A 22,769-nucleotide genomic window follows, 5' to 3' on the forward strand; every position below is an offset into this window, starting at 1 on the left:
CCCACCCCCCGCGGGCTTTCCTAAGTCATCATGCAAAAATATAAGTTCTCTTGAATATAAAGGAGGAAGGGAGAAGGGGCAGTAGAAACTAAGAGCTGTATAATCACTTCATATATACTACTGAATGTGAAGGAGAAGTCATGAGGTAAAGCAGTTGAGTGACTCACAATCCCTGGTAGAGAACGAGGAAATGTAGGTGGGCAAAATCTACAAGACATATGTAATCCACATACAGCTAATAGATATGAACCAAATTAACTGAAGAGGATGGATAGATGACACATAGATACTTTTAAGCTCAATTCGGACGATATTAATCAGGTTTCACCTTCATGTACATGTAATCTTCACCCTTGCCACGCTGAGATTCGTTGCCATTTTGATTTTGTTGGCCCTCTTTTTCTTCTTTCACAACATCAAACTCATAGTCGAATTTCTGCATTTGAGGAATATGATTGTAGGTGATGGAAAAGGATATATTATGATTCAAGAGAGTAAACATGTAAACAATAATGAATTAAGGAAAACAATAAGAAACCTTCTGCTTATTAATGATGTAAGTGTCTGTGCCAGCACTTGAAAGAATCCCTTCTTTAACAAGCTTTTCTGAGATATCTAAAATAAAAAAACAATAAAAAGCAGATGACGATACTTTGGACAGCTTAAAAACAGAAAGAATACATCATCTGATTATTTTATTTGGCACAAAAACTTTGAGAATTGGTACTAGGGTATGATATCACTGTTCTCCTCTAGAGAAGTTCAGGTTGAGAACACCATCATCTGGTATAAGGGTCATTTCATTACCTTCAACCAAGGCCTGCAATCAGGATCCGATGTTAGGTGTAGGAATGGCTAGTAAATGATGGATAGGAAATCCAGCAGAAGTATCTTACCACTGAGATGTCTGGGAAATTTGAGAGAACATCTGTCATTTCAACTCTGTCAAGGTGGTATGTGTTGATCCAGTCCTTAACCCGGCTGAATTGTTGTTCATCTTCATCAGGATCTTGAGTATCATCTGAAAAAACAATAAACCTATTAGAGTTCTTGATAACCTGGTTCAGCAAGAAAGTCGATAGTATTTGCTGCAAATAGAAGTACCTTCATCAACCATATCACCTTTATCCTGAACATCTTGCTTATCTGTGAGAAAAAAGAACTTGTCTTTATAAATTGATGACATTAAAAAAATACTGACAGAATGAACGCATGAACAACATGGGTAGATTAGAGCAATGTGCAATACCAACTGGTGCAACTATATATTGATCTTCGTCAGAGTCACTGAGCTGAAATTGATGGATATTTAACAAAGTCAGTGCATGAACACACTTAAAAAGGATAGCAAACAAAGTCGAGCTTGTAAAAATAATTGGGGCAAGGGGAACCAATATTTCACCTCACTATCAGATGCACTGTCATCTTTCTCGACAGAATCAGCTCCCAAGCTCATAACATCATCTTGATTGCCATCATTCTCATCCTCACAAGGATCAAGCACGCTCTTAACCTGTGGAAGAAAGATATAAGTGTGAACTCACTGACTACTGAAAAGGAAACTAGTTATATTCATTTCCTGTCTCTGGCCCACACCTTCAGAGCCAACACGAAATGCTTGCTGTTGACATTTCCGACCTCCAATTTCAGAGGATTTTTCATCCATGGATTTAGAGCCTCCTCGTCAGTGCAACCTCTAAAGAAAGGAGGTTCATAATCAGCAGGCTGCACAACCAGCAATTCTGTTACAAAAGATTAATTTGACCAAAATATGACAAGCTGGGTGATTTTTGAAGAAAAATGATATTTAAAAGGTGAAGTGGAAACAAGTAAAGCTTGGAAAATTCTATGAAATGCATTTGATATGACTAAGCAGTGTTTTCAGTGCATGAGTAGCCCAAGAACCATTTATCGGCACAACTGCAGGAATCAATTTGGGGCTCAAACTCAAAAATTAACGTAAGCTACAAAATTACAGAAGTGAGATGACTTCTAAGGAGAAACCTTATTTTCTGAATGTCAAAAAGGGGTGCGTACAATTGCAGCTTCATAAAGGCAATGTGCTTACAGATGCCAATATATACTTTGCATGCTACAATATATGGAAGTTTAACATTCCCCCAGAACTCAAACATTGAGAGACAAGCTAAAAGAGGAAAAGGGAAATAAAAAGAAAAACAGAACAAGCAAAATTGAGAAAAGGGCATACCGTGATATCATCATGATAAAGAAGCTTCATCAGTATAGTTCGCTGAGAAAAAACCAAGAGAAACAAACCTTAGCAACCAGATGATAGGAGACAATTGTCAAAATTAATGAACAACGAAGCGATGCTTTTTAGGAACATTAGAAAGTTTTACCTCTTCTGGCATCTTGTCAAGAGTTCTCATCAACTGAATCAGTGTACGAACCATTTTACAAGCAGAACTCCTGAAATATACTTCCCTCTCAACTCAAAAGGTTCATGTAATCCAAAAAACAACCAGCATGAGACAAATAAAGTAAAAAATCCTTAGACCAATAGTTACCTCATTTGATTGGGTGTTATTTCAGTGTTTGAGTTACACTTGAATGTTCCCCCTTTCTTCATCCCAATACGATTGACATTCATTGACACTTCTTCAGAGTCGGAACTTGAATAACTGAAAGAGACTACAAGTAGACAACTAAGTGTATAAGCTATTGTCACAAGCCAGACTACTGAAAGTATCAGCTCTTCTTTTAGCAATTTCTTTGTCTCAGGCGACACAGATATGGTCTAGATAGTAATCTAGTCAGTTTCAGATGTGATTAGCCAGTGTAATTATGATACTAAAATCTAATTGAAGTCATCACTGAACCAACTTATCTTGGCTCTTCTTACATGCATATTCCTCAATCATTGGTCCATCAACTGCTTCGCACACACAGAACAGAAGTGTTTTCAGATATTTCTTCTGTAATGCATCATAAACACCTACAAACACAGAAGAAAGTAGCATTAAGGGAAGTGGCGGTAAGAAATGACAAGGAAGAATATAACTGTAATGCTTAGTTTGCAAACTAGCAAAAAATCAACATACCTTTCTCCATCCAATCAATAAGTCTACGTGACTCTGCATCCATTGGCATTAGCTTCTTGATCTTCATCTCTGCTTGTGATATAAGTATCCATAAATTAATTTGAAATACTGAAACAGAAGATATTACAAAAAACAAAAAGATTGTTGAGAAAGGTTACCTAAGGCTGGAACAGATTTATCACTGAAATATTTCTCAGGAAAGAGGCCTCTGATGTAACTAATGTTGAATATAGCAATGCGCAGAAGGTTCCTTGTCTGTTTTTGAAAACCATGGAGAAAAAAGTGAATCCAGATAATTAGCTTGTAACACTTAATAACTGCATAAACAAGTTTCTATTTCCTGACAAACAACTTCAGCGATAGTAAACTGGAAAATTTACAAAGTGACAGACAAAATATCTAGCTGTTCATTTGATTGTAACTAAACATCATGAGTTATTTCAGTAACTGGGATACGATAGCATTCAAAGAAGATAACGTCAGAAGCACCCAATTCATGGAGACTATGCAAATCGAGAAAACAGAAGAACTTAAACAACTTATACTTATTAGCTTCTTAGATCAGGTTCATTGATCTAGAATATCCTACACATCTCGTTTTTTAAAATACATAAAAACAGATTCACTCAACTATATAGAGCAAAAATACAAATCAACTATCTAGAGAAACAAGCAACATGAGTCAATCGGAAGTCAACATCTACAACCAGAGATTATACATTTACATTTGCCTCATACATCAGTTGAACGAAATAAAACTCAACATAGAAGAGGTTACAAGAGCCAGAAAACTCTATAGAATGAACTCAAAATACACACACAAAACTACTTAAATCACAACTGAGTATAAAAGAATCATTGATTAGCCTCCAGATTCGACTCACATGCAGTCAATAACCATAAAAATCGAAGTATCTAAAACATCAGAAAGTGATAAGAGACAAAACTACACAACTCTCAAACAGTTCAACATAACGTGTTTCATACAAGCACTTTGCGCTATCAACGTTCACAAACTAAGTGCTATCAACGTTCACAAACTCGTCAAAAACGTAAAAAAACTGATCGACGCTAAATTGAACAGAGCAAAAAACACAGCTCTAGTAACGTAATCAAAAAGCAAATATGAGATCCATTATTTACCAGAAGGAGCGAATCCTGCTCAGTAATCTCCGATTCCTTCAGCTTCTGTGCCACAACCTGAGAAAAACAGAGAATGAACGTGAGAGTTAAGCAATAGGTGAAGTATAACAAGTTATTTGAACGAATTCAAAGAGCGAGTTGAGAAGGAAAAATCTGTTGCTCACCATTGTTGACAGAGAGAAACGAGATTCAAGCGATTTGGAGAAAGTTGAAGAGAACAATGCTTTTCAGAAAGCTTTTGCTCAGCAAATGAAGATGATGGCGGGAGTACAGTGAGAGTGAGTTTATATAGTCGGAGAAAAGTAACCACGGTTAAATGGGAATAAACTATGGTTAACTGAGCAATGCGGAATGCGTGATCCAGTGGCTTGTTGAGTAATTTTGGAGAAAGGCAGGGGTTTTTAGTCAGTAAGATGTGTTGCTAATGTTTTCTTTAAGCCTCCCTAATTTTACTTGAACCAATTTGTTTAAGTTGTAATTTTGTTTCATCAACTTTTTTCAAACTATAGTTTTAACTTTATTTTAATTATTTGATAGTGAGCTAAGCTCATGGATCGCAAGAATTTGCAAATTTTGAATCAACCTTTGCAATCATTCATTATAAACAGACGCATATTCAGAATTTTGAGAAAATGAGTGCACTATTACGAAAAAATGAATTTAGTGTATAAATTTGATTGATTTTATCATTTGAACTCGTTAAATATTAAAATTATAGGTTCAAACTTGTTCTTATATATGTGAGAAGGTATTACCTAATGAACCAAAGAGACAAAATAGATATAAGATTAGAAATTTATATCACTACCGAGAGAGAGGTGCACTCAATCATGATCGTATTGTACAATATTTTAATGTGGTTCACATATCTTGAATTAAGTATTTTAAAAAAATTATAATATTATTTTACATGACTCAAGAGGAAAGTATAGATTGACCTAAATTTAGTGACTCCCTATAGATACGCTCTTGATTATAAAATATGAGCAATAAATTTGATATAAAACAAGAGGATAAATATCATGATATTTAGCAAATTTCAAATAAATTTATGTATATTTTGTTCGATATTAAGTAACATTTCAGATCATTAAGTGTTACGTGAATAATGTACGTAATTTTTTCTAATTCTAAATTTATATTTAATTTAGATTATTTTTGGACGGAAGTGTAATACAGTGAAGGCTATCATAATAAAATAAATTATCAAAATTTAAATTACAGTATGAAGTTTTAGAATGTCAAACTAAACTTTAGACTAAACAAATAAAGTTTGAGACTGTCAAGTCAACTTCAAATTTATATATTAACATATATAAAGTAGGCTTATTTAAGTAATATATGTTAATTTTAAAATAACTAAACTTATAAAAATTTATATATCACTTAAATAGCAATTTGCGGTCCACAATTGACTCAAGGCCCAAACATAGTCTTCAAGATAAGAGAATATATCCTTGAAGAAACTCTTTTCAATTTTTGTCCAAACAAAAATAAATTTAAAAGACGATGATAATAATAATAATATTAGCATAATTAGTATAATTTCACGATTGATATCTGAAATAAATAGAATTTATGAAAATTTTATTACTATTTCGTAAAAATAGAGAAATTATTTTCAAAAAACATCGACTCAAATACAATTATATCAGATATAAACAAATAATATAGCAATTACAAGAAAATAATATAAAATCCACCACAAGAGACTAGGAAGCGACAAAAATAATATATTAATATAGTAATTGAAATACAACAAACAACCTATTAAGATAGATTATTGAAAAAAAAGTTTTTACAAAAGCTATTTTTGAAAAACTGAAAATAAACATGTCCATAGGTTTATAATGACTTTACACGTTGAAAACCTTTTATTTTTTTTAAAAAAAAAAAAAAGATTTGAAAAGGTTTTTCAAATGAACTTTTCAACACTTCTCTTTCTAAAAAAATGCATATAAAACTATAATAACTATCCATTTTGATGTTTAAGTACTTTATCTTTTTATATTTTGGTAGGAAATATTAGTAAAAATAATATTTATTATAGTTCATGTATTGCGTTACTCTTTTAAGAAAGACTAAATGATGCATTTGAGTAAATATTGACTTATTTAATTTTTTTAAAAATTAAAAAACATTGTAAATTATCTCTATAATAGTAAAAAATTACACTCCAGCAAACTTCTCAATCACTTGACTATTTATTTTATTATTCAAAAATGATCATTTAACTTTCAAGTTTATTGGTTAAAAGATTTGTTATATATTATTATTTAAATAAATGTCATTTGTCTTGTTTATTAAATTCTTAAAGGTTTAGATTATATAAACTTTAACAAGTATATTGACCATGACCACAATTAGATGGATAAGTTTTGATTTGAAATGCACAATCTAACTTTGGTGACCAAAATATAATTTCCCAATATTATTCCCCAAAAATCATAGAGTTTTTTCCAAATTTATCCACTTATTTGTGATTGTTAAATTAATATAATTTATTTTAATCTTTTCAAAAAGTATATAGGACTAATGGAATAATAATCCAAATCTGTACTTTAGAAAAAATAAGGAGAGTTCGTAGGTTGAAACTTGAATGTATCAATAATCTTTTAAATTCATCATTAAATTTTATTTGCATTTTTGAACTATAACAATATAGAATAAACTATTTATATATGAGACTTTGATAATTTAATTTTTTTAAAAAAATAAATAAATAACGTGAGTTATGAAATACTTATTAAGTAAAAAATTGTCTTCCTTATTTTCACTTTATTTGCATTTTTGAACTATAACAATATAGAATAAAATATTTATATATGAGACTTTGATAATTTAATTTTTTTAAAAAATAAATAAATAACGTGAGCTATGAAATACTTATTAAGTAAAAAATTGTCTTCCTTATTTTCACTTTTGGTATTACATTTGTGTAGATATGATGTTATTTTTTATATCGCATCCGCATCGACATGACGTGAATGTAGATCTACTATTCGTACTCGATGGTCAACCAACTTTGTATTTTGAGAGAAAATTGACGGAGAAATTCAAGATTTTAATAATTAAAACAAAAGCTAAAATATGAAGAAAATGAAATTACCTTATATATAGAAATTTTATGTCACTATATTTTCTTTTATCCCTTTCCAGTTTCTCCTCTTGATCGATATTTTTCTCTTTAAAAATTTTCACATAATATATCATAATTTAAATTTTCTTAACTGAATTCTCGTACTCCTATCCGTACCGACTTGTATACATACCTTGCTCCATATCCCTGAATTTACAATTTTAAATCACAATTGATTCAACCTCTAGATCTACACATTCATCAGGAACCCAAACCCGCATCCACACTACTTGAGGAAAAAAAATTACTCTCATACTTATTCCATTCCTATAAAGCATTTCCATATCACTAATCATCAAACCTTCTCAATTAAAAGGGAAGGTATCCTGCGAAGGGGTTGGGACGAACATTCTACCGCATAGTGAAGTGAATCTAAGACTATTAAAATAAAGATCATGTACAACAACAATTCTATATTTGATGCAAAATCTCTTTTAAGATATACTCCAATCTCCATGAGACTGACCTTTAGAGTCGTTTGGTTGGAAACTAGTTATCCCAATATTAACTATCATGTGATTAGTTATCTTGGCATAACTTATTCCACTCTGTATATGAGATAACTTATCTTATCACTATAATATAAATGGTGGAATGTTATCACAAACATGTCAAGTAAACAAGACGACAAACTTTTACCCCAGACTATATTTTTTTATCTCAAAACTATATATTTTTAATCTCACACCAAACAACCCCTTAAAGTATTAGCTTTTACAATATGGTTAGTGTGATTTAAAACTGACACCTCCAGAGAAATAGTAGCAGCAGATTCAAAAATTAACTCACAGAAAAACAAACAGAATGTGTGACAACTTGAACATGTTACATAAGTCTCTTTTGGTATAACTATCTTGTATCTCATACACTGACTAATTCGAATTCGCGCTATAAAAATAACATTCTACAATAATTCATTCATTCCTCAAACTCGAAACTTCACTAGCTAAAATAACATAAGAAATGCAAGAGGACTGCATTCCGAAAATAAACAACCTACTTACGAGGGACAATATGTACTTACAGCCTCTACGATGAGCAAGCGAATAGTTGCAAATCAGATGAGCAAGGCATACACAGATACAAACATGGCTGCAACATATACTAGCAATTCAACAGAGTAAATAATTCACTTGAAACACTAAATTGAATCTCAAAGTGTGCAAAACTGCACACAAACTATATATTAAAAACTTGTTCCAATGAACATAAACAGAGAAAGATTAACAAATCTTTCATTAAAACAGAATTAACATCCTCCTCATAGAGCAACTAATTAAACTTTCTCCCTATTTTACATCCCCATTTCAGTTTACCTGAACAAAATCTATGGTATCACATCAGATTTCCAACTACACTACTCGATAATCAGTCCACAAATGTATCGTCTTTTTCATCAGAAAATCGCGCTATCACCTTCCCATCTGCAGAGATTATAACCAAATCATGATTATTCAACATTAAATTAGCTTACAAAGTTCAGTGATGAATGTTTGTGTTTACCTTAACAACAATCTATTGATCATCAGGCACTTTGTACATATCAGCTGTTATTTCTGTCAACCATAAACCTGGAAATATCATCTGCAGAAGGGATCAATGGAACAGTAAAATGATCAAATTCTAAAATTAGCAAGGAAAATTTGATCTTTAATTGATTCTGATTAGCAATAATCAAGAGATTAGAAGAGGAAAAAATGGCTTACATCTAAATTCTTTTGAACCAATCTAGGTCGTTTCTTGGGACGACGAGGGGGTCGATGTCCGGCCATGGCCATGAAATCTTCATCGATTTCTCGTCGGGAAAGAGGAACGGAAAACTTGACCTTTTGTTTCTTCTCGCCGACTGAAGCAGCTCCGGCAGATGGAGCATTTGTTCTGTTAGTATCAATCTTTAGCCCACCTTTCGATCCACCGGCAACAGCACCGGCGCCGGCGACGAATCCATTAGGCTCCTTACAAGCAGCACGGCGAGTCCTTAAGTTCCATGGACGAGATAAGTCAGCAGCAGCGTCAGATACAGCTCCAGTCATAGTTGTCGCCGGTGCCGGCGACGGCGACGGAAACTTCTTGGGTTGTTCTTCCATACCTTCTTTGAAGATTGTTTCTTTCATCTTATCAGCTTCTGTTAAGAGATCAAACATCAGTTTCTCTCTCACAGCTCCGATTCCGTCACCATCATCCTCTTTTCCCGGCGACCTGAATTTCCGGGTAAACCGATCGTTTGATCCACGCCGGTTCACCATTTCAATCTCCATCTCCATCCTACGTCCGATCGACTCAGACCCATTTGACCTCCGATGAACAGAAGAGATTTCTCCATTAGATTCCACCTTCGCACACCTCAAATGCCTCTGGTTCCCCCACTTCAACCCATAAGGTAAGGTAAAATTGTGCAGAGGTTTCGATCTTTCTGGTTCCATAGTCATCAAACACTCAATCCAAATGTCTAAACAAACCCAAAATCCCAAAATTTCTCCCCTCGTTAAACAAACACAGACCAGAAAATGACTCAAATTTCCTTCCTTTTTTCACTTTAATTTCAAGATTTTGTGAAGAAAAACTTGAGAGAAGAAGAACTGAAAAGGGGGTTTCATAAAATTGTTAATCTTTCAAAGCTTTTTGCCATTTTTCTTCACATTTATGTTGGATTAGTTTACGTATAGAGTGTATATATATATATATATGAGGTAGCCAGAGAGAGAAGGGGCGGTTTTAACGTTTGGGTTCAGAACAGAGTAGGTGCTAAAGGGTGCACGGTGGATTGAGGGTTCCTCAAAATATATTTCATTTTTATCTTAATAATAATAATAATATCTTATTTCTCACCAATTTATTTTTTATAAAACTTTTTTTTTTAATGAATTGTTGTGGAATTTTTGTGACTAGTAGGGTAGAAAATAAATTTTTGAAATAAAATTTGTGTATCACGAGATTCATTTTTGGAATTTGATTTTACGTGTTCAAACTCGTGATCTTTAACGGTCATATATTTAAATTTGAGGAAATATATTTTCTATTAATATTTAAGGTATATGCACAAACGGTCACATGTTTGGATTTGATGGTAAAGAGCTAGATTGTTATACAGAGTTAGTTCTCTTTCTTGACGAAATTATAAGAGGGCATATATGTAATTTCAATTAAGTAGATGAGTAGATTAATTGATTTACCTTGTTACTAGACTCAATTTATAATGATTCGATTCATTCAGTAAATATACTGACCGAAAAATTTATGTAATACGCACTAGCAATCACATATTTGAATTCTTTTTTTGTAAGCAGTGAAAAATTATCATAATAGCCGAATAATTATACCCAACGAAGCACTTTGGATATTTAAGTCATTTCATCCGCTCTAATGTTGGGTACATAATAAGAGTTAACAGGAAATGGAGGGAAGATGAAAATAGGAATCGGAAAAGATTCTCTTATGCTTTAGCAAAAGACATTTCTCCCTCATTGATGGTGGAAAGAAAAAATTGAAGTGTTTAAATAGAGAAACACTTCTACTAGTTATTGAAAGGGTTGGAAAGAGGGACATCCCCTCGCGCCGCCGCCACGAGGAGAATATATTTCAATTCAAACCTCGAATATTAAAGCTGAATAATTTTCTTAATGGGATACTGTGCATTCAGTGAGCTCGATTCTGCTTTCTTTCTATTTCATACGACTGTTACAGATTCTGATATGTTTTCTGTTAATTAATTTTTGGGCGTGATTTAAACTTGAAATTTATTGTGTTTGGAAAATTTGTAATTAGTAGTATTGATTTAGAAGACATATTTCATAAGATCTAATTTTATAGCCTTGAACAAAACAGAATCACTAGTTACAAAAGTACAGAATCAAGCATCTGTAGTCATTGTCTACCTTTAACCATCGTAAACATTGTGCGCCTCATTTTATCGTACTTCCTATTCTGATTCAAATTCTCAATTTGTTCTTCATCTTGGTAACCGAATTGCATTCAAAAATAAGTGTATCGGAGATTCAACTTTATTTCCTCATATAAAAAGCAAATGTGATCATATGTTTGTATATAAAGTCTGATCATCCTCTTATTAATCAACAATTCTTTTATATTGCTAAGTCAGACAATAAATCTATGTCTATAACTAATTATCATAAAATAGTCGTCGCTCAGCTTTGTATTCTTACGCTTTAATCAACATTGTTACTGGACTCAATTCATAAATAACCCGAGATTGATCAAAAATCTATCAATAGGATTTAGGTTATATGTAGCTGCGCAGTAACAATAACATATTTAAAATTGAGTATAAAAACTTGATTGTTATACAATAATGACTCATGCTAATTAGTGATCTAAAATCAAATGTAAATAAGAGGCCTAACTTTTCATTATTTTTTTTATTTCCAAAATTCAAAATTATTTCTTTCTTTTTTATTAAAAAAAAATATTTTTTTCTAAAATATTTTTTGATCTTATGGTCTTAAACATATCATGTGCAAATTAAATTGAAAAACTGATCCAAAAAAATAAATATTTTTTAATGTTTCGAAACAAACTAAAAGAGACTAATAAATTTAAAAATATAATATATTCCTTTTTTGTTTAAAAAAGTTATATATCTTGTTATTATTAAAAGATCAAATCCATCAAATTTTGAAATCTAAAACATATGCCTATTTTTTAAAAGTATTAAATCATCTCAATTTTTATACAAAGTCGCTTCTCTTTTAGAGAAAATTATAAGATGGCATAGATTTGATTTCGATGAAATAAGTGATAATAATTTATTGATTCATATTGTTATTAGATCAACTCATAAATCTAAGAAAATGTTGTCTTTAGAAACTAGATAATACACAACAACAATTACATATTTAAATTTGAAGCTCAAAAGCTCGCAATCGCATATTATACGTTCAATACTTAAAATTAAATAAAATATAATAGACTATAGTAAATTATTTTTAATTCATTTATTACCAGATTACACTTGATATAAAGTTTATTATTGTAGGGACTTAATCTAAAATTACACCAACCTCAAGGTCTGTGTATTACTGGATTTTAGAATAGAGCAATGAGTAATATTGATATTTTCAAAGATAGTATTCTTTTTTATCTTTCTTATTTTCAAAAATATTTAAATCATCATTTACAATTTTACATTTAATATATAAAGGATGTATGTTGTTAGAGTTTTGACCAATTTTATTCGAGCTAATTCATATATATTTTTAAAATTTGATTAGAACTATCAATATGTTTAATGGGCTTAGACCATATTGATGTCTATATTATATTTAAATATTTTTGAGATACTAAATTTTTATTTAATTACTTATTAAACATTAAATGATAAATTTTAGTTATTTTTTTTAAAAAAAAAAAAATCTTCATACCGGAAACACCCAAAATTTGTTACATATATAAAGAGAGGAGAAATGAAAAAAATAAAAGAAAACCATGTGGATCTCTTTATTTAGGATTATTATTTTTCTTTCCCATAGAAACCCCAAAATTTATTATAGTTATAGTATATTTATAAAGAGAGGCAATTAAAAAACTCGGTTGTTTATATTCGTGTATTTATATAAAATCGAACGAATGGAGTAATAAGAGAATCATTCATATGAAAATAAGGTAGTCGAGAATTAACGTTGAACATGTTACAATGAGATATTGAAAAAAAATTGTAAGAAGTTATACTCGAATGGTAAGCATCCAATTCCTAGCGAAGGGTTTTAGTTTGTTTTTTTTTCATTAAAGTTTGTGCACCATATGATCCATACGAAGAAAAATGTTCTTTATCAAGAATTCTTTATATCCATCCACATCTCAAATACGAATCAGTTGAATATGATATACTCTAACACCGATTTTGTCTAAAATTTTCACAAGAATTCAAAATATAAATACAATTTCCTACGGAAAATTCAAATGAACTCCTCGATTCTATCTGACTGAGCGACGTGGGAGAAATATAGGCAAACAGAAAGAACACTACACACTGCACTTTCAGAAAGACAATGCCCAGAGAAAATTTTGTCTTTGTTATCAAGAAAAGAAGAAAGCAAAAGCAGCCAACTTACTTAACAAATATATATAAAAAAAAAAAATCAAAATGTAACTGTGAACAATTAATTCAGTGCAATCCAATAACATCAACAACTATGTTATAAACTTAAACCAATGAACATAAAACACAAAAAATTAGAATAAATAACAAAATTGCATATATTTTTTTTTCTGTTATACAAGAAATTCAATAATTTCATCAAATTTCAAAACTATAGTTGTTCCATCATAATAAAATTTACCATACAAATCACAAAAGATTCATCTTTTTCTTCAAATCTACTGATCTTCAGGCACTTTGTATAAGTCAGCTGTAATTTCCGTTAACCATAACCCCGGAAATAGCGTCTGCAAAAAATACATCAATCAAATAACATATTCACTGTAATTTTACGAGTGAATTAAGAAATGTTGTTGAAGCACGCATAATCATAATTTAATCAAAATTAATTGTTATCGACTATATGAAACTTACGTCCAAATTTTTCTGAACCAATTTAGCTCGTTTTTTGGGTCTACGAGGGGGTCTATGTGCGATCATCGCCGTGAAATCTTCTTCGATCTCTTTTCGCGACAAGGAAACGGAATATTTCACCCTCTGTTTCTTCTCGCCGCTGCAAGAAGCTCCGGCGATCACTCCACCGGAAAATTCACTTCGAAATCTTGAAGATTTGTTATTCTCCGTCTTTAATGGTGGCAAACAGTTCATTTCCTTCGATCCACCACTTCCGCCAGCTCCGGCGCCGGCGAGTACACCGTTCGGTTCGTTACAAGCCGCACGCCGAGTCCTCAAGCTCCATGGTCTGGATAAGTCGCCGACGGCGGCTGCATCAGATACATCTACCTTCACATTCATCGTCGTCGTCGTCGCCGGCGCCGGCGACGGAGAATCTAATCCTTCCCTTAAAATCGCGTCTTTCATCTTATCAGTTTCCGTTTGAAGATCAATCATCAGTTTCTCTCTAACAGCTTCAATTCCCTCACCACTATCTCCGTTCACCGATCTGAATTTCGTACGGTGCCGTTCCACCACCCCTGTTTCCCTCCGCCGTCCGATCAACTCCGACCTTGACATTTCTTCATCGGAATCTTCCTTAACGCACCTTAAAAACTTCTGATTCCCCCACTTCAACCCACATGGCAAAGAAAAATTATGTAAAGGCTTCGATCTTTCAGGTCCCATCGCCATATAAACACCTTCAAATCTTCAATATCAGTTTAAAAACCATCAAAATCAAAACACCCACAAGCTCAAAAAAATCAAATCTCTCTTCCTTTTTCTCTTATAATTCTCTACTCTGCTCAATAACAAAGCAAATGGGGTTCATATTCTTCAAAAAAAAATTCAAGATTTGAACTTTTTTCTTCTTTATGTGTTGTGTTTAGCTGAGTTAACGTGAAATCGCCGGGAATATGAAGTATATATACATATATATTATATATATGTCGGTCACCAGAGAAGAAAGAGGGAGAGAGAAGAGGCGATTTTAACGTTCAGGTTCTGAAAAATTGTAGGTGTTAAAGTGCACGGTGGAGTGACGTCTGCAATTTTATATTTTGAGGGTTACCCATACTACGACGTCGTTTTCATAATTTTTTTTTGTATTTTTCGACTCGGTGGAATTATTAATTTCAGCTCCGAACTATTGATAGCTATAGAAATATTCTTTTACTTACTAACTGAACTTATATATACCCTGATTATATATATTTAAAAAATTACTGAAATACACGTCTTATATTTCTCTTATTTCGAATATCCCCTTTTATTTCTAAAAACCTCTAAAATCACTTGTTTCTTTTGTGTATCCGAGTTACATATTTATGTACTTGAGCCAGTATTTAAAGTATCTGAGCTACATATTATGTATCTGGTTTATCTTATAACGTATACGAGCTAGTTTTTAATGTATCGAAGCTACATATTATCTATCCGAACTAGTTTTAATGTATCTGAGCTACATATAATCTATGCGGTTTATGTTATAATGTGTTCGAAATACTCTTTAATGTATCCGAGCTAGATATTAAAGTATCCGGTTTGTGTTACTTTTTAAGGGATTAATGTAATTACAAACTAAAGAGGGATAAATTGTAATTTCATATTAAAACGATGTGATTCCTGTAAAATCTACTATTAAATTAGCACTAAGTTTAGAAATGTTTTCAACACTTTTGCTCAACATTCTTTTAAGAATACGATGATCCTATAATAGTTTGAAAGACCACTTGTTTTGTGTCATATGGTAAGTTAGGGGTATATTTATATTTAGTTAGACAAATAGATGAATATTTTTATAATTATCTTATAATTTGAAAATGAAATTAATAATTTACATTAAATTCAAGAGTGTTTTTAATATTTTTTACTTCTATTTTTTTTTCTTTTTGATTGGCAAACTTGTAATCTTTGTTTTGCCAAATTGTTGTCCCACTAGGCTTATATATGCACCTAGATAAATGTTTTTTTTGAAAACTATCGATAATTTGAAGATGAAATATATAATTTACGTTAAATTTATGGATATTTTTGATATTTTTCTTTCTTAGGGCAAATTTGGCAAATTTTTAATCTTTATTTTGCCAAATTGCAATCCCACTAGGCTATACACGAACTTTTTTTTCTTTGGGTTTTCTGAAATTTGTATTTTTAATCGACCAATGATAACAAAATATTCATTTTGATCCTTGAAAAATTAGAGAAAATGATTCTTTGACATATTAGAGTTATGATTTCTTAATTATATCATAGATAACCTTACACATATATAATTATTCAAAAGAAACTTTAATCAATTTCCTTGATTAATCAATCATCACAAAAATATATTTCTAGTAAATAGAAAGAGTAAATGTCTAAATAATTTTTTTTATATATGAATTTATATATAATTATACACTTCAATCAATATTCTATATTTCAAACTTTTTAAAAATGCATATCAAACATTATAATATCAAATTTATAAAATCAAAAATATCTTTTTTAATATGATATTCGATATCTATCGTACCATGTCCACTTCTAATATTCTGGTACATGAATATTGCAATGGATCATAATTCATAGCTAATGAGACACATGTCTAAACTACTCAATTTAATATATGCCGTATTAATTCACATTTTTTTTAATTAAATCAATAAAAGAAGGTCATATTAAAGTTTTGCTTAGTTGGTGTAAATATTAGTTATGGAGATTTTGTAATACATATTAATTTAATCTGTTTTTTGTTTATAGTTTATTTCAGAGATAAACAGAGCAGATTGTGTTAATCTGATCACTTTAGTGATTAATGAAAAGTTACTTAATTATAAAAAAATAATAATATCATAACAATCGTTACATTAAAATAGTCAAGTGTACGATATGAAAGAGGATTTATCATTTTCTAAAATAAATTACTTCAAATTTAGACAAGCAATTGTATATTTATATAATCGATCAAATCACATGGCAATTAAAAATCATGCGATTAGTGAATACAAATTATAAAAAATATGATTTCGAGAGGTCAAACTTTAATATTTTATGAAACAATTTTGAGACTAGCATGTCATAAGAGAGTAAATTGGACCTCTAAAAGCCAATATATTAAGCATAAAGTACAAAAACTCCAATAATTTGAGCGTTAATGACATCTTATCCAAAAAGTTCTTTTAAATATAATTATCTTTTATTTTTCAAAACTCGCGGATACATTATTTCTTGTCCCTAATACATAGCAAATGATACATAACTGTAAATCAAAATATTCATACCAATTTAAGTTTGAAATAATTGAGTTTATATATCAACTATAAGTACACAAAAACAATTATAATGCATATTACCGAGGTGGATTGATGCATTAGGATTCTTCATATTAAGAGAGAAGAAAAAATGAGATTTTTATAATTAATTCAAACGATAGATATTTATAAAGATTATATTATTTTAAGTGGTGTTATTACATATTTTTCTCATATATTAATATATAAAAAATGAACATCATGAGACAATTCTGAGATATTAAAATATTTATGGAGTAATACAAAATTAAAACTTTTAGTAAAGTCACTTCAAGTTAGTTTTGTATTAATGAAGTGACTCAATTTTTAGATAAATATTTATGTAGTATAGATGCTAAAGATCGACTTTAGCATTTGTTTAAGATTGTATATAACATGAAAAAAATCAACTCATTTTTAAAAAAACATTTTTTTTCTTTCTAACAAGACTTATTAATTAATACTATATAATTGAATATTTTTTAAAAATATTTACTCGTAGCTAACGGCCTAACACATGGGAGTGTCATTTTATTTAGAAACAAGTCATGTAAAAATTAGTTGCATGTGAACTAACGGTACAAAGATTATTAATGAAAGATTAATAATTTGAAATGGTTATTAATCGTACATTTAATCTACTACAATAATATTATTTAAACTTTTTGTCTGAAACTGTTTAAAAAAATACATTATATATTTACGATCATACCCTTAGCTTATTCTATTTACCTTATGTTTAAATAACTAAAATAAAGTACCACATGCACGTTTCAAAAATTGAATTGAATTATCAGAAATAATAAATGTGGAAAGTTTAGTACTTCTTGATCAAAGTTAGAATCTGAAATTAAAATCTAATTACCAAGTAAACATAAAGTCATGGTAATTAGATTTTAATTTCAGAACCTAACTTTAATCAAGTTATGTATTGGCGAGAGGGGAGTTATGTTTCCGAGAAGAAATTTTGATTTTCTTTTAAATGATAGAAATTTTTAAATATTAATATTAAAATAAGATGTATTTTTAGATAATTTTTTTAAAAATATGAATTAAACCTAAATTCTTTATTCATTATTTAATGATGAGGTGATTGTTCCTTAGACACGATTTCTATTGCTTACCCAAAATGAAAACGACTTATAAAGTTTAGAATGTTTGAACGTTGAAGATAAATAAAGTTAGAAAAACCTAATCCCTAGCCTCTTCTCTTATAATAACAAAATAATAATTAACTACTAAATAAGATAAAATATATTCTTAAATATTTATTTCTATAATTTAACGTGATGGTGATGGTTGTGAGGGTGAAGTTAAGCGATGTTAGTAGTTAGTGGTATTAATGGTGTGACCGAAGAATATGAATGGTGTTTGATAACGCGTTTGTGATAGCTGAGACCAATATAATACTAGATAATTAAGATGGTCGAGGTGGGTGATAGTAGAAACATTAGACCGTAATGGCGATAGATAACTAGTAATAGCGGTGAAGGTGGTAGTGAGAATGATGTTGGTGGTGGTCGTGGATATAATTATAATGATGGATGTGATAGGTATAGCATCTAGTTACTATCTGTATGTTGATAGTGATCGTTATATTATGATTATAATGAAAGAGATTTTGGTGGTCACATTTGACGGTTGATGACGCTAATGTTGGTCGATAATGGTGGTGGTAATGGATAGAATTACTATGTTGAAGGTGAATAAATATAGTAACGACTAACCATAAAGATTGACAACTGTGATGATTAGTAATGATCGTGGTTAACGACAATAGTAATAGTAATGATAGATATTAACCAACAATCCAATACAAAAAACAATTGAAAAAGTATAATTTATACAAATATTATTTGAATAAGAAACACTACGTTACATTGTCTTATGAATATTTATGTTAGCATTTATTAGAATATAATTTTTTTTAAAATCATAATATATATATATATATATATATATATATATATCATCAATTAAATTTATATTATATGTAAATAATAAATTTTTCTTTAAAACTGTATTAAAAATATATTAAAAATGTTCAAGTGGAAAAAATGTTATTGCTCTCAGTGATAAATGTTTTTCTAATTATATATCATCAATAAAATTTATATTATATATAAACAATAAATTTTTCTTTAAAACTATATTGTAAATATATTAAAGTGTTCAAGCGAAAAAATATTATTGCTTTCAGTGATAAATATTTTTCTTATGTATATTTATGTAAGATTATATGTATTTATATTTATTTTTATTTTTAAAGAGGTGTGTCACCCACCCAAAACCTATTAAGCTGGGCCGGTCATTTTAAAGCAAGCGGTTATTGTGGGCCGACCCAATTCAAATCGTTTAATTTTCAAAATGGAAAATTTATATATAATATTAAAAAGATACTTATCATTTATAACATTAATATTTTTTTTACTTGATCTTTTTATATATTTATAATACAATTTAATTTATATTACAAAGAAATAATTTATTATTCATTCACATATAGTACAAATTTATTGGTGGATAATATATTTATTACGTATTTTGATACACTTATAACGATGTATCAATCTCTTACCAAACAAACATAATATATTTCAAAACACTTATAATACATATATATTTTATTTTTTTTAGTTCCGCTATCTATCTTTAAAAGAGGGATGCATATATATTACATACATAATCTACTTTTTGTCACGACCCAAAACCGAGCTGTGACTGGCACCCACACTTACCCTCCTATGTGAGCGAACCAACCAATCTAAACCTTAACATTTCAATTTAATATCAACAGAAAGTAATGCGGAAGACTTAAACTCATTAATAAAAACCAATTTAATAACTTCTAAAATTCAACATCTATTATTCCCCAAAATCTGGAAGTCATCACCACAAGAACATCTATGATCAAATTACTAAACTAAGAGTATTCTAAGAAGCTAAAATAAACATAAGCTAGTCCATGCCGGAACTTCAAGGCATCAAGACATGAGGAAGAAGATCCAGTCCAAGCTAGAAGCATTAGCTCACCCTGAAATCCGGTGTAATGAAGACTGGCTAGAGTTGCGGTTGAGTTGAAGACGACGGTACGTTTGCTGCACTCCACAAATAACAAAGAAAACAAATACAAGTAGGGGTCAGTACAAAACACGGGTACTGAGTAGATATCATCGGCCAACTCAAAATAGAAAACAGTATATATCAGATAATATCATAAATCAACTACAATACTCAACGTGTAGCAACAACAAGTTCTATAATCATTAATAAACACCGCCAAGTTCACACATGAGGACTCAAGCCTCAATACCATACTCTTTTGGGAATTAGGTTCATTAGATTGAGTATATTAACATCTTTCAAGATTCTTTATCTTTATTCCTCTTGTGTCGGTACGTGACACTCCGCTCCCCTACTACTATGTGTCGGTACGTGACACTCCGATCCCCTAATTCTACGTGTCGGTTCGTGACACCCGATCCCCCTATTCTACGTGTCGGTTCGTGACACCCGATCCCCTAATTCTACGTGTCGGTTCGTGACACCCGATCCCCTAATTCTACGTGTCGGTTCGTGACACCCGGTCCCCCTAATTCTACGTGTCGGTTCGTGACACCCGATCCCCTAATTCTACGTGTCGGTTCGTGACACCCGGTCCCCCTAATACTACGTGTCGGTTCGTGACACCCGATCCCCTAATTCTACGTGTCGGTTCGTGACACCCGGTCCCCCTAATACTACGTGTCGGTTCGTGACACCCGCTCCACTAATCTCATTCTATTAATTCATCAATCCTTCTTTTATACCAAGGCATCATCAACCCCATTACTTTAGTTCATCAAGCCTTCTTTTATACCAAGGCATCATCAATCTCATTAATAAAGTAGATTAGGGTTTTTCAAGATTTGGGATTCAATAGCTTCATCATGCTTATTTTATCACAATTATATAATCACATTCATACAAGCATACAATTAAGCATATAGAAGGGTTTACAATACTACCCAATACATATCATTCGCTATTAAGAGTTTACTACGAATAGCATAAACCATAACCTACCTCCACCGAAGATTCGTGATCAAGCAAGCAAATTCCCCAAAAGCTTGTTGTCCTCTTCGTTTCTCTCTCTCTCTACTCGTTCTCCCTCTCTTTCTGTTCTTTTTCTTTTTCTTATTCAAACCCTCTTTCTTTTACCCTAATTAGCATATAATTAAGTATAAAGATGGTAATAATATCCCACTAATTAACTCAAGGTTACCTCTTTTAACCCCCAAGTAATTAGACTTATAAACATTAACCCACTAACTTTATAATTAAAGCAGGAATAGTCCAAAACGCCCCTTAAATTACTAAACAGAAATCCGACCCAGCCTGGGATTACGCAGCCTGTGACGGCCCGTCGTGCCTGCGACGGTCCGTCATGCAGGTTCGTCATGGACTCAATTTGTTTAAGGAGTCTGTGACGGCCCGTCGTGCCTACGACGGTCCGTCCTGCACTTCGGTTACGAAGTTCAGAGAGTCGATTTCGGTACCCAAATTTCAGAATTCTAAGTGTTTTGGAACGAGACCCCCTCGACGGTCCGTCGTGCCCATGACGGTCCGTCGTGGGTTCCGTCGACTCACACAGTTTTTCCAGAAATAAAATCTGCTGCTTAAAACGACTAAACAGGTCGTTACACTTTTAAACACATATTACAGATTTAACATAATGTTATTATATATTGCTATAAATAATAGTAATAAATAAAGAATATCACTAAAATCGGTAATTATTGATCTATAATGATAGTTCTAATTAAAATAACTAAAGTATATTAGTAATTAGAAGAAAATATTTTTTATTTTATTTTGGAAATATACTATTCTAGGAAAACATAATTAAATTGCAATTAATTTGGGATCTGAAACGAATCTCTTGCAGAATAAAGCAATAGAAAACTTTGATTAGAAGGTAACACAACTGTATTACTTTGTTCTGTTCCATGTATTAAACATAACCAATTAATAATTAATAATAGCAGACTAAGGAATCGAAATTTCTTTTAATTTTATATTCTATTTTACCCATTTAGTGTGTATATATATATATATATATTCATGTTCGGAATCTGATTAATCTGAATTGATATTGTATAGACTCAGTTGAAAAGGAAGTGTTCTCTAATAATATATATTTTTCATACATTTATATTCATAATCTCTTATTAAAGGCAAAATAATTCTATCAGTTTGGCGACAACTCTCATATTCCTTAATTTGAAAATCGAAATTATTACATATTACGGAATCAAAATTTCTTTTAATTATATATTCAATTTTCTTTGTTATAATCAGATATTCGTATTTAGAATTCGATTAATTTGGATTGATATTGTTGAAGCCCATTTGAAAAGAAAGTATTTTATAACAACATAATTTTTTCCATAGCTTAAATATGAAACCTAGCTCTTATTAAAATGAACGAGATTCTATCTTTTTCATCGCAACTCTATTAATCCTGACTTGAAAATTGAAATGAATAATTTGTTAAAAATTTTACATTATGTTTGATATTCATATTTGCAACATGATTAATGTGAATTGGTATTGCGTAA

General features: G+C 30.8%; 3 protein-coding genes across 4 annotated transcripts in view; all 3 read right to left on the reverse strand.

The window, feature by feature from the left end:
- LOC107017837 (meiosis-specific protein ASY1) overlaps positions 1 to 4,471 on the reverse strand; it is a 6,733-nt gene extending 2,262 nt beyond the window's left edge. The window contains exons 1-16 of one of the 2 annotated variants that reach the window (XM_015218111.2): positions 4,370 to 4,471; positions 4,206 to 4,262; positions 3,221 to 3,317; positions 3,063 to 3,131; positions 2,864 to 2,956; positions 2,529 to 2,652; positions 2,361 to 2,430; positions 2,210 to 2,251; positions 1,597 to 1,725; positions 1,403 to 1,513; positions 1,250 to 1,292; positions 1,105 to 1,146; positions 897 to 1,021; positions 808 to 820; positions 539 to 615; positions 329 to 436 (exon numbers count right to left, since the gene is read on the reverse strand). In XM_015218111.2, coding sequence (XP_015073597.1) covers positions 329 to 436; positions 539 to 615; positions 808 to 820; positions 897 to 1,021; positions 1,105 to 1,146; positions 1,250 to 1,292; positions 1,403 to 1,513; positions 1,597 to 1,725; positions 2,210 to 2,251; positions 2,361 to 2,430; positions 2,529 to 2,652; positions 2,864 to 2,956; positions 3,063 to 3,131; positions 3,221 to 3,317; positions 4,206 to 4,262; positions 4,370 to 4,372 — 1,203 coding nt within the window. In that variant the 5' untranslated portion in view covers positions 4,373 to 4,471. Of the gene's footprint in view, positions 1 to 328; positions 437 to 538; positions 616 to 807; positions 821 to 896; positions 1,022 to 1,104; positions 1,147 to 1,249; positions 1,293 to 1,402; positions 1,514 to 1,596; positions 1,726 to 2,209; positions 2,252 to 2,360; positions 2,431 to 2,528; positions 2,653 to 2,863; positions 2,957 to 3,062; positions 3,132 to 3,220; positions 3,318 to 4,205; positions 4,263 to 4,369 lie in introns of those variants that run through there. The other variant, XM_027916537.1, reaches the window with a different exon arrangement.
- A 4,019-nt stretch (positions 4,472 to 8,490) lies between these two features.
- Positions 8,491 to 10,097, reverse strand: LOC107017840. The gene is made up of 3 exons (XM_015218114.2): positions 9,051 to 10,097; positions 8,848 to 8,928; positions 8,491 to 8,768 (listed from the first exon to the last, which is right to left on the reverse strand). Exons 1-2 carry the CDS (start codon positions 9,771 to 9,773, stop codon positions 8,860 to 8,862), a joined length of 792 nt encoding a protein of 263 aa, XP_015073600.1. The 5' UTR covers positions 9,774 to 10,097; the 3' UTR covers positions 8,491 to 8,768; positions 8,848 to 8,859.
- A 3,416-nt stretch (positions 10,098 to 13,513) lies between these two features.
- On the reverse strand, positions 13,514 to 14,918 carry LOC107017841. The gene is made up of 2 exons (XM_015218115.2): positions 13,874 to 14,918; positions 13,514 to 13,746 (listed from the first exon to the last, which is right to left on the reverse strand). The coding sequence occupies exons 1-2, from the start codon at positions 14,585 to 14,587 to the stop codon at positions 13,678 to 13,680; spliced, it is 783 nt and encodes a 260-aa protein (XP_015073601.1). The 5' UTR covers positions 14,588 to 14,918; the 3' UTR covers positions 13,514 to 13,677.
- Between the last annotated feature and the right edge of the window lie 7,851 nt (positions 14,919 to 22,769).

The sequence above is a fragment of the Solanum pennellii genome, chromosome 4 (assembly GCF_001406875.1).
Source record: "Solanum pennellii chromosome 4, SPENNV200".
NCBI classification, from domain to species: Eukaryota; Viridiplantae; Streptophyta; class Magnoliopsida; order Solanales; family Solanaceae; genus Solanum; species Solanum pennellii.